The sequence below is a fragment of the Erithacus rubecula genome (assembly GCF_903797595.1).
Source record: "Erithacus rubecula genome assembly, chromosome: 15".
Taxonomy (NCBI): Eukaryota; Metazoa; Chordata; class Aves; order Passeriformes; family Muscicapidae; genus Erithacus; species Erithacus rubecula.
Window position 1 is genome coordinate 16,350,222 of NC_136667.1, and position 11,786 is coordinate 16,362,007.

Consider the following 11,786-nt stretch of genomic DNA (forward strand, 5'->3'; position numbering starts at 1 on the left):
ATGATTTGAACTGTGACATTAGTCACAATTCAAAGCAAATGGCATATTTGTTTTGCTGTTAAGATGCCAGTAAAAGTGGCACAGGCATTCTTGGTTGCTTACAGATAATAGCTGTCCATTTGGCACAGAAAATCACTGGTAATTGAGGTTTTACACAAGTCAGAGGCAAAATCCACTGTGAATTCAGCACAGCCATGCAGAGACCAGCACTGGCATAAACCAATAGAGGAAAACTCTCCACTGTGTTTGGGCTGTTGGCATCAGCACCAGAATTCACCCTCTGCACTTCTGGTTGGCAGAGACCAGGGATTGGTGGGATATGGTTCAACATCTCAGGGGTGTCAGGTCAATCTCTGCATGGTTTTATGAGAAATTAGAATAAAATATATGTAAATAGAACATTAAGAACATTAATCTAGGTAAATAGAACTTGCTGCTAAGGATTCACCAGAACCAAACTGAAACAGCTGAGGGAGAGGGTGGCAAGTCACAACAGAACAAAGCTTTGCTCAGACACCTCTTGGTGGAAGTGTCTCTGCTGGAGGAATAAAAACACATCCAGCCATTACCTTTGGTCTCTTCCATTCCACTTTCCCTCTTGCTACTGGGTCGTAGTAAAGGGATTCATCTGAGGCTGGGAACTCAGGATCCTCAAAGAGCTGGCCCTGCTGGAGGCACTGCCCCTTCAGCTCGTGGTACTTCTGATCTTGGAAGAGCTGCACTGATGAAGACATCTTCCTGTCTAGATGACATCAATATTGGACAAACTGTGAAGGCTCTGAAAGTCCATAGCTGATACCACTCCCTGGCCTTTAACAAGAGAGCATGTAACTTGCTCTAAATTAGGTGACTGATTTATTTAAAATAAAACAAAAACAACCCAGATTATAAATCAGATTATGTTACAGGATAGGAAAGTATAAACCCAAGGAGATCTTGTTGATAAAGATCATATTTTTGTCTGAACAGAATTCTTAACAGTAAAGAGCCCAGGCCAGGCATAAACCCAACATTTTTCTTTGTCTAACTGATTGGAAAGGTAGCAGAGTGAGGCTTGGCTCTCAGTCTGTACCATGTGTGAAGGGCTGGGCCATCTTTCTGTCCTCATTCTTCTTCTGGCCACTAAAACTTGAATTATCTACTCCAAATCTTATGCCTAAAAAAACCCAAAACCAGATTTCCACATTTCTCCATCTTAATTAAAGTGACAATACTTTGGGCTTGTACTATTGTCTTCCAACGTTTTGCTACAGTTCAGGGAACTGAATTCCCAGAAGGAAAAGATACTTGCAAATAATTGATGAGAACTAAAAGTATTTTAAAAAGCACAGCAACAACAAAAAAACCCAAAACAATGTGTTCCCAGACCTTAATTCCCAGAATCCTGACAATCAAACTTGGCAAGTTTATGGTCGCACCCACATAGCTCAACTTTAAAACATTTTACAAATGAGAAATCAGGCTAGTTTGAAATTTGGAGGACATGAGGGACGTTACCTCTGCTTCAAGAGAGGGAGTGGTGAGAGAATCTGAACTTACCCTGTTTGGAAAGGTCTTGTGTGTCAGTTCCTCTCCTCTTCCTTCTGGACAAAGGTTGGAATTAGAGATTTATCTTCCCTTCCTTGCCTACAGCAATAAAGACAAGAGCAGGTTGAATTCACCAACATCCTGCTCTGGAGGATGGCACCACATCACCCTGGCTGTGTCCAGCTGCAGGGAGCTCAGCTGCTGCTCCTTGAGCCACCTGCAGCACAAACTGGATGAGATTCCACAAATCTGCAGGAAACTAAAGCAAGCTTTTGCAGGTGTGCAAGTGAGCACAGCAGGAGAAATACAGAAGAGTAATGAGGAACACTCAAAAATGCCAGATTTATCATGGTCTTTGTTCTTGTGAGTGAAAGCTGTTTGTGGATGCCCCATCCCTGGAAGTGTTCAAAGCCAGGTTGGATGGGGCTTGGAGCAACTTGGGATAGTGGAAGGTGTCCCTGCCCATGGCAGGGAGTGGGACTGGATGGGCTTTAAGATCTCTCCCCACCAAAGCCATTTTGTGATTCTGTTTCCTTCTGGTTACTTATCTCTCTCCAAAAAAAAAGTCTCACTTGGCAGGTGGCCTCTCAAGACATGGCAAATAGATTTGCTTCCCCCCACAAACCAGTTCTTCAAATTCAAGTGTAGAACAACTTGCCAATTTTACAGAGGTACCTCAGGAACCACAACAAAATAGTCTGACTAATTTGGGTGGGATATAGATTATTTCATGATAACTGGCATTCTAGATCATTAAAAATTCCTCATGAACTATCTAACATTCTGAACTGAGGCTATTTGTTTTTAAAATAGCCCCTGGATGATGAGGTTTCTGTCACTGCCTAATTCATTGAGATAGGTCTTTCATGATCTCATTCCCCTGTCCTTTCTCCCCACCTATCTGCCAGACAGGAATGTGAGTCCATCCAGGATTAGCACTCCATTCCACAACAGCCTGGAATGTTCTGTGGCAATGCACAGAAGGTGGAGATAAAACACTGCCTGCCTTGCCCTGAGCTCAACAAGGGAAACACCAACCAGGAGGAGGCTTCTCCTGCCAGTCTCTTGTCCTGCCCCTCTCCAGGCTCCCTGTGACAGCTGCAGAGTGTTTTAGGGGCTCAGGCTCCCAGGGCTGCTCATCCTGGCTGCTGAATGTCTCACCCCCACCCAGCAGGCACTGATCTCAAGTCCCATCACCATCTGGAAAACCAGGAGGATTCCACTCTCACAGGAACCCAGAGCTGCCCATTTTAAACTCAATAAAAATACCTCATTCTCATTGGAAAGCCCTCCATCAAGAATGTCAGTTCAGTTTCTACACAACAGCTTGGTGGTTTCAGCTCTGAGGATGGAGGAGCACAGCTGAGCTCACCTCTCCTGGGGTGTTCACCCACCACCACAGACCTGCCTACATTCCGAGGTTTATTTTTGAAGCAGCTCCCAGTTTTTTACTCTCAGTTGATCACTGAAGCTCCCAAATTAAGAACCACACTTCTTCTTCCAGTTGGGCACACAGCAGCAGAGCATCCCCTGCTCCACAGCCCCAGCTTTACCCTGGCTCACTGGCACTCCAACCCTGCAGTGCTGAGGAAACATTGCAGGGCTTGGCAGCTGCTCTGCCAGGGCTCCCTGTTCTGCCATGGGATACAGAATGAGCTCTGCACACTGGACTAAGAAACACAGTCCTAAAAATACTGCACCCCACCTCAGAGACACTCTGCTGCTCCACAGAGAGAAGGGACCACTCCAAGGGAGGCACAGAGGAGAAAAGAAGGGGGAAAAAACCCCTGGAGAGCTCTATAGGTCACCCAATCCCCCATGTATCAGCAGAAGTACAGGTCTAATGTCACTGAGCTTTCAACCTCGCAGCTTTTAAGTCTTTCTTGGCCCCTCTGTTTTTCCAGAGATTCCCATTCTGATTAGAAAAAGAGTTTCAGCAGAAGAGTGAAGTGGAGCTGGTGCAGAGTCCCCTCTTCAGCCTGGCCACGGAACAGTCTCAGTTTTACTTACAGTTTATACTCAGAGATGATTCCTCTGCTGGAGACTGCCAGAGCACAGCTAAATCACACTCAACACTGGGCAAATACCAGCAGCCATAAATTAAAGGGACATTCACCTGAAATCCAGATCTTCACCAGAGCATTTAGATAAGCTTTCAAAGTTAAAATATCCAACACTGTTTCTTTACATTGACATTTCCCTGTCTTAACCTTTCTCTCCCCCAGCTGCTACACAGGAGATCCACAACAGACTGTCCAGAGAGGTGTGTGAGGAATAACTACACCCTCCTTAAATTCATGCAATAAATACACAAACCTGCACAGAATTCATCTGCTCTCATCCCAGATTTGTCACTGTGTGACATGCAGGGGAGAAGCTCATGCAGAGCAGTTATTGCAGCTGTTCAGCTCAGCCATCCCTCCCACTCCCATCCCAGCTCCAGGGTGCAGGGACAGCAGGGCTGGGTTTTTCCTAACCAAGCCCAGCCTTTCAGCCCCAGAGGCCAAGCAGCTGCAGAGGCCCCTCGGTGCCAGCTGAAACTCCTCTGCAAGGAGGAGGCTTGGTGTGTTGTAATGCATAAATTCTATCACACATCCCACTTAGCTGTTCCAGCTGCAGGACTCCATGGAATTTCCATGCACAGCACCAGGACTAAAAGGGCAAAGAGCATTTCCAGGCAGGATTTAAGGCTACAGTTGGGCACAGCTTTGAAAAGGAAACTGCTTCTTCCAGAGTGGATCCTGCTGGTTCAGGAGCCCCTCTCTGGGAAGGCCATGGAGGGATGTCAGAAATGATGCACACAGCCTGTTCCATGCTCTGGGGTAGCCTCCCACACTGAGAGAGCTGGGGTGCCTCAGCCTGGAGAAGAGAAGGCTCCAGGGAAACCTTAGAGCATCCCTTCAGTTCCTAAAGGGAGTTTATAAAAAATAGGAAGAGCAACTTTTCACATGGGCAGACAGTGATAAAACAAGGGGAAGTGATTTAAATTGAAAGAAGGGAGGTTTAGATTACAATACCTGAGAACTGGCACAGACTGCCCAAAGCTGTGGACTCCCCATCCAGGAGTGTTCAAGGCCAGGCTGAACTGGACTTTGAGCAGCCTGGAATAGTTGAAGATATCCCTGCCCAGGGTGGTGGAACGAGATAAGCTTTCCAACCCAAACTATTCTGTTATTGTATGAACCCAGTTAGAAGATTATTGTCCATTTGCAGGTACCAGGTTGTCACCTTAGCAGGAGTAACAGCCACCACACCTGGTTCTCAAGTTTCTCTTTTGTGCCTGTCTTGACAACACACAAAAACCTCCCAGCTCCAAACTCTGCTCCTTCAACACTGACTCCTCACCAAACCTCAAAGCCACTGTTTGGACTACAAGAGCAAAACAGGGACCCAAGTATTTCACTGTTTGCAAACATAGTTTTGTGTTTTCTCAAACATCTCTGTCTCCATAGTTTGCTTCAGAACAATCAAACCAGTGAGTGCCTCCAAAAAAGCAGCCCTGCAGCCAAAAGCTTTCAATTACTCTGAGCTGGTTTTCTGTAAAACTAATTAAAGGAACTTCCAGAGCTCCAGCTGGAAAAGGTTATTGCTTTTTCTTGCTGTGCAGAGTGATCACAGGTCCTTACAATGCAATGACTTTGCAAATCTGTATTAAGAGTGCAGGGGAACTTAAAGTAGCTGAAAATCTTTCACTCCATAAACACTGTGGTTTCACAATCTTGGCTGTTCTGCTGCTACTACTGCAGCAGAAGCATCTCTTCTGGAGAAATTTACTCATTCAAATTCTTTAAACAGCTCAAGACATTAACTGGGAGGCTTTATGCTGGACTAGATCTCCTCACCTTCTCTACATAAGCCAATAAAAATGTATAAAGTCAGTGTTAAATCCATTTTGGTTGGATGTGCAACTGCATTAGTAAGAATATATTCAATTTGGATCAAATTTGCTGCACAGGATAATTTAATAGCACCCTATCCAGCATTAATGACCATGATCCAGGGCTCTCAGTAGTTTTGGATGGCAGTGCTCTCCTTGATTGAGTGAAACACCAAGTTTATTGTGTGCTCTGGGGATACCATGACTGTGCAGCATTAGCACTTCTTTCATCCAGTATCTGGATACTCCTGCAAAATAAGGTTAGTTTGACTATTTAAGGCCTCTGCAATTGAGGACTTTCATAGGAATGTAAAGAAGGTTTCTCTGTTAGCTCAGCTCAAGAATTACCTGTGGAAAGGAGACACAAGCATTTGGTTTCTTGCAGAAACAGGATGGTGCCAACCTTGTTCTGCTGTGCAGTTTGCCACACTTCAAACCAAGACTGGAAACCACATATTTTCATCTGGGAGTATCTGCCTGTATCCTATCACTAGTGAGCAGGAATGTGGGGGAGAGTGACTGGGCATCAGGAAACAACCTGTTTGCTTTGCTTAGCCTGGCACAACCATCAGGCCATAAACCAAAGCTTTTCTACCAAAAAATTAATTACAATACTTGTGCTGCAACAGGTTTTGCTTTCAGGCCTCACTGGGATAGGAGAGGTTCTGTGGCACTGCAGAGGGTGGGTGCTGGGTCAGGACCAAGCCTGACATTTCCTAAGACCAGGAGTTCTCCCAAGAACCTGCAACTGATTTTCACAGATTGTTCTCTCTCCAATTCTCCATCTCAGCAGTTCCTGGTGAGATAAAGTGCAAACCCATTCTGATCCTTTGGGATGGGAGTACAGAAGCAAACAGCTGCTGAGAAAAGCTGTTCTTGCAGGTGACTGTGCCCAAGGGGGAACAACTGCATCTGGCATGAGCAGAAACACCCCAGATTTGTAGGGCTGATGGGCAGGGGTGTGTGGGATCTTTCCAGCTTGAGAACTGAGTGAAATCCATATCCACCTGTGATGGTTCAGCACTACAATACTGATTCCATAGTCAAAACCACTCAAAGTCCTGGCAGAACACACTCAGAGAGGATAAACTCTGGCTGGACTCCTTCTCTCCCCTCCTTGCCTTTCCCATGAGAGTTTATCCCTGACTATTTGCCTGTGAAATACTTTTAACTATTCCCTCTCTCCCCCCAGGAAAGGGCAGAGATTTAAAAAGCAGAACAGACTTTTGCCTCCACCTGATTTCCAAGTGAAACCTTCAACAAAATCCTGAAATTTTTGAGGATCATTACAAGCAGAGACAAAACCTGGGGCTCCTTTCAGGATTTTCCAAAGTGCACAGGTGTCTTCATGTTCCTAGAAACCTTTTCCTTCAGTGGCTTCCAGCGTAGCCTCAAATCAGACACACTTTCAGTTAATATCAGAGAGGTACAATTCGAGTTAGATTTATTTTTAAAGTTATTTAGTACAGTAGATGCCAATTGTTACAATTAACATTAATCCAGTCAAATGATCTGTAAAAAGCTCTAAGGAAAATGCAAACAGCATTGTCACTTGATTCACTCAAGCCAAAGTTTTGTGCTGAAACCACAGGAAACAGCTTTCTTCAGAACCCCAGTACCTCTCCATTCTGCCTTTTCATAAAAGTTAGTTTAAAAAAAGAGATTGCAAATTAATCAGTAACTCCTTTTCAGGCCACTCCATTATTTTATATATCCACTTATCAATTATTTTAGATACAGTACAAAAATCTCTCCTTCACAAGAACAGTGAAAAAAAGTAAAAAAAAAAACCCTTGAATTTCACAGTGAAAGAATCCACAGTGAGAAGTGACAATATTTTGGAAGATGAGAGACAGGATGGCAAATGGAATTATATGAGATCAAATCACATTTTATCAGTCTGGCCCCTTTCTTTGGGATAAGTGTAAAGGATGCCTGTAGAGAAAAAAGTAGAGCAGAACTGGTTATTCCAGAAGAAAGAAGAGCACTCATGTTCTGGTAATAAATCCTGCAATAAAGCTTAGCTCAGAATTAGCACAGAGCTGTGACTTTCTAATAGAATATATATTAAACAAAGTAATCCAAAGCATTTTCTCACTGTGTTGGCTCATGATGGTTCACACAGAGTTTCCTGCTGACAAAGGTGTTGATCAGCAAACACCAGTCAGGCACTCACCTGCTCAGGGCACATCCAGCTCCAAAGTGGCTCCTGCAAACTCTGATCCCTGAGCTTCTTAACCTGGAATTCTCTGGTCACATCTCCAGGGGGTGAGTGTTGGGATAACTCTGCCAGGGATGTCCCAGGGAAGCTCTGAGCTGACCCAAAGTGCAGAGCCTCCTGTGCTCCTCACTCCAAACTCTCAGCTGTGCCTGTGGCTGGAACTGTGAATGAACTCTTGAAGAAGGAGATAAGGCCAGGCTGTTTGGCAAGAGTTGCAGGGTTTGTTTGGATTTTTTTTTTTTTTTTTTTTTTTGGTAGGGAAACAACAGATTAATGTGCACTGTGGGAAAAAAAAAAAAAAAAGTTACATTCCTTATTAGGCTGCACAGCACTCATCCTTCTCTCCCTGTCCTAGTAAAGGAATTGGTGTCACTTTGTGGGGGTAACAAAGTTTAAAACCCAGAAAATAATACATTTCTCTGTGCTGTGGCAAAATAAAAAGTAGGACACAAAGAAATTCTTGACAAGAAATTGTTTTGGAAAAACAAGCTACTCTCTGTACTTTGTTCAGTCTCAATTTCCTTTTGGGTAAATCCTAAACATCTGGGTTAATATGACTTGAATTTTTTCTGATTTGAGGACTATAACACCTTTATTTTGTCATTATGTGGCCTTTATTTGTATTTTAGCAAATGTAGTCCCATTTTTGAACAAGCACCATTTCAAAATGCATTACAAAATTTCATCTCTACCATAGTTTTATATATTCTCCCCAGTTTTCTTCCTCCATTTAATCCTCATTTTAGCATAACTGGTCTAAGTTTACAGTTAAGTTCATTCCTTCTCCTCAACACTATTACTGAGAAAATCTTCTAGAGGAGATTGGATCTCAGGGGATGAGTACATCCACAAAATACTCTGAAGATGATTAAGAAGTATCACAAATTTCTGCACTGCAAGGTTCACCACAGGACTATTTGCTCTTTTACCCCAATTCCTTTTGAAGGCATGAAATTTGGACTGAAAGTCCCTGGAAGCTGCCACTACAGTTTTACTATTTCATGAGTAAAAAAGCCTTACATACTAAAGCCATGTGTTTCCAATTCCTGATTGAGTAAGTAGCCCAGAGTTTAAATCATAATAAAAAGCTGATGCCTGTATATTACACACACACTGTGATTCATTTGCACAGCTGAGGGAAGAACACGAAAACCTCCACAAGAGCACAACAAAATTCCACTCTGTGAGCTGATAATAATATTCACAGCTTATAAGATGTGTTCTTGCAGTAGCTGCCTTTGCTTTGATCCAGTGCAGAACAAAACCATGAGAACTTTTTGATGTGAGTAGTGTAATCCAAGAACTGGATGGGATTTGTCTGGGCTGAGGAGGAGCTCTTGCTGGAAGTCTTGTCAGAAACAGAAATTCCTTTGGACAGGCAGCAAGATGAGACACATGGCTCCAGGAATGAAAAAAAACCCCAACAAGCCCTGGAAAAGAATTCTCACTTATTGTGAACCATTTAGCCTTATATCACCATACCTGAAATCCTTGAATGAGCCCTGCAGCCTTTTGCTTCCTTGCTGGATGTTTCCCCTCCTCTGGATGCTTTCCATCCATGACTGTGCTGCATCTCCTGAGTCCCCAATTTCCTCACTGCTCTCCTGCCCAGCCTGCAAGGCCCCCTGAGCAGTGCCCCACCACACTCTCCCCTGCTCCAGACTTGCTGCTTTCCAAACCTGGCTCCTCCTGCAGCCTCAGCAGAGGCAGAGCCCAGAGCCAGCCTGTTTTCTAACCCCCAGAGCCTGCTCCTTTTCAAGGTCTTCCATATCCCACATCTGTTCAGCACCTTGAGCTCAGAGCCCGTTCACACCTTCAGAAATTCCTGCCCATCACCTTGCACACTCACTCCACTGCCAGGTTCTTGTGTCCCACCAGAGATAAGTTCATCTATTATTCACTTCATTTCATGGGGCAATTTATTAATAAAACATGAGGTGGTTTCCAGCAGAGATTCAGCTTAAATCCTACATGTTTACTCTACTCTTTCTAATTTAAGTAGTTTGAACAAAGAAGAGCCCAAGAGGCAGAATCTGAAAACCAAGCAAGATTCACTGAAAACTTCCAGAGCTGTGTATCTAGTTGTGCATGATTTTGCTCAACAACAGCATTTTGAACCTGAATCACTAATCCTTCACATCGAGGAATTTTGATAACATGTTCCTTCCTATTTTCTCCCAAAGCACAAATGACAGGAGGGGTTGGAATAAGGGATCAGTTCCAGGTTGATGGTTTGCTAGCACTGAACCTTCTTGAATTAAAGAAAGAATCCCCAAAACAGAAGACACAGAAGGGGCTGAGCTTTGCTCTTGTCTAGAGCTGTCCCAGAAGCTGAAGGGTACAGAGCAGGCTTTATCTCCAGCTACCTGAACCACAAACAGAAGAAAAACTTCTAAACAGGCAAGGCAGCACTACCATCGCTCAGGTTTCCTCGGAGCAGCAGGGTTTGAAGCAGGTTTTGTTTGGAGTAATTTTTCAGGCAGGCTGGTGAAGGGTGGAAGGAGGAGCAGGGGAACACCCCTAGGATTTATTCTCCTGCAGGACACGCACAAAAATCCATCCTCCCTCCCTCCTGCGAGCCCGGGAGGGGGGAAGGAGCCCGGTGGCCGCGAGGTGGCGACATCAGCCAGGGATGGGAGGGTGGGAAAGGCAAGGAAAGGCTGGGAAAAGCAAGGGATGGGTGGGAAAGGCAAGGGATGGATGGGAAAGGCAAGGACAAGGGTGGGAAAGGCAAGAGAGGTGGGAAAGGCAAGGAAAGCTTGGGAAAAGCAAGGACAGAGGTGGGAAAGGCAAAGACAGGTGGGAAAGGCAAGGAAAGGTTGGGAAAAGCAACAGATGGGTGGGAAAAGCAAAGGACGTGGGAAAGGCAAAGGATGGGTGGGAAAGGCAAGGGAGAGGTGGGAAAGGTAAGGGATGGGAAAGGCAAGGACAGAGGTAGGAAAAGCAAAGAGGTGGGAAAGGCAAGGGAGAGGTGGGAAGGGCAAGGGATGAGTGGGAAAGACAAGAATGGGGCAGAAAAGACAAAGCAAGGCAAGGGAGGGTCAGCAAGGCAAAGCAAGAGGGGTGTAGGAAGGCAAGGCAAGGCGTGGCAAGGGGAGGGGTGGGCAAGGCAAGATGAGGGAAGGGTTGGCAAGGCAAGAGAAGGGAGGAGCAGCTAAGGTGTGACAGATCCCTTCCCTTGCCCTTCAAATTTCTCCCCTTCCCTTCCCTTCCCTTCCCTTCCCTTCCCTTCCCTTCCCTTCCCTTCCCTTCCCTTCCCTTCCCTTCCCTTCCCTTCCCTTCCCTTCCCTTCCCTTCCCTTCCCTTCCCTTCCCTTCCCTTCCCTTCCCTTCCCTTCCCTTCCCTTCCCTTCCCTTCCCTCCTGATGTGCCAGTGGGAGCTCCCCGGGGGGGGCTTGGGGCCAGGAAGGGTCACTGAGGGTTCCAGGCTGAGGGAAGGGGTGGAATCACCGGGATAGTGACTGTGGGGCTGTGACAGCAGCTCTAGGAGTGGAGCTGGAATCACTGCAGGGCTGGGATACCCAATGAATGGAACTGGAGTAAAATGGTGAGGCTGGGGCTGGAATGTGCTCCAGAGCTGGAGAGGAAACCTCAGGGAGCTGCAGCCAAAGAGATCCTGCTGTGAGAACCAGGAGGAGTTTCACCTGGCTGTGGGGGAAGGGGAGATGCAGAGCTGGAGCTGAAACAGCAGAACTGGCAGTGAAATAAAGCATGTGGGGCTGGAGCTGCAGTCACTGTCGGGATGGCAGAGCTACTGCTGGGATGGGATAGGGACTGTCGGGATGTGATGGGACTGTCAGGATGGGATAGGGACTATTGGATGTGATGACGCGGATGTGATGGGGTCTGTCAGGATGGGATAGGGACTGTCGGGATGTGATGGGACTATCAGGATGGGATAGGGACTGTCGGGATGTGATGGGGTCTGTCAGGATGGGATAGGGACTATTGGGATGTGATGGGACTATCAGGATGGGATGGGGACTATTGGGATGTGATGGGGTCTGTCAGGATGGGATAGGGACTGTCGGGATGTGATGGGGTCTGTCGGGATGCCATAGGGATAGTTGGGATGCAGTTGGCACTATTGGGGTGCCATAGGGACAGTTGGGATGCCATAGCGACTGTCAGGCTGTGATGGGGACAGTCGGGATGCGATAGG

At 45.9% G+C, this 11,786-nt stretch overlaps 1 protein-coding gene across 3 annotated transcripts in view; it reads right to left on the minus strand.

Annotated features, from left to right (window-relative positions):
- Positions 1-7,657, minus strand: part of LOC306808321 (calpain-5-like) — a 51,192-nt gene extending 43,535 nt beyond the window's left edge. The window contains exons 1-3 of one of the 3 annotated variants that reach the window (XM_079318775.1): positions 7,564-7,657; positions 1,540-1,626; positions 570-742 (exon numbers count right to left, since the gene is read on the minus strand). In XM_079318775.1, coding sequence (XP_079174901.1) covers positions 570-734 — 165 coding nt within the window. In that variant the 5' untranslated portion in view covers positions 735-742; positions 1,540-1,626; positions 7,564-7,657. Of the gene's footprint in view, positions 1-569; positions 743-1,539; positions 1,627-3,537; positions 3,562-3,843; positions 3,869-7,563 lie in introns of those variants that run through there. The other 2 variants (XM_079318776.1, XM_079318777.1) reach the window with 2 other exon arrangements.
- Between the last annotated feature and the right edge of the window lie 4,129 nt (positions 7,658-11,786).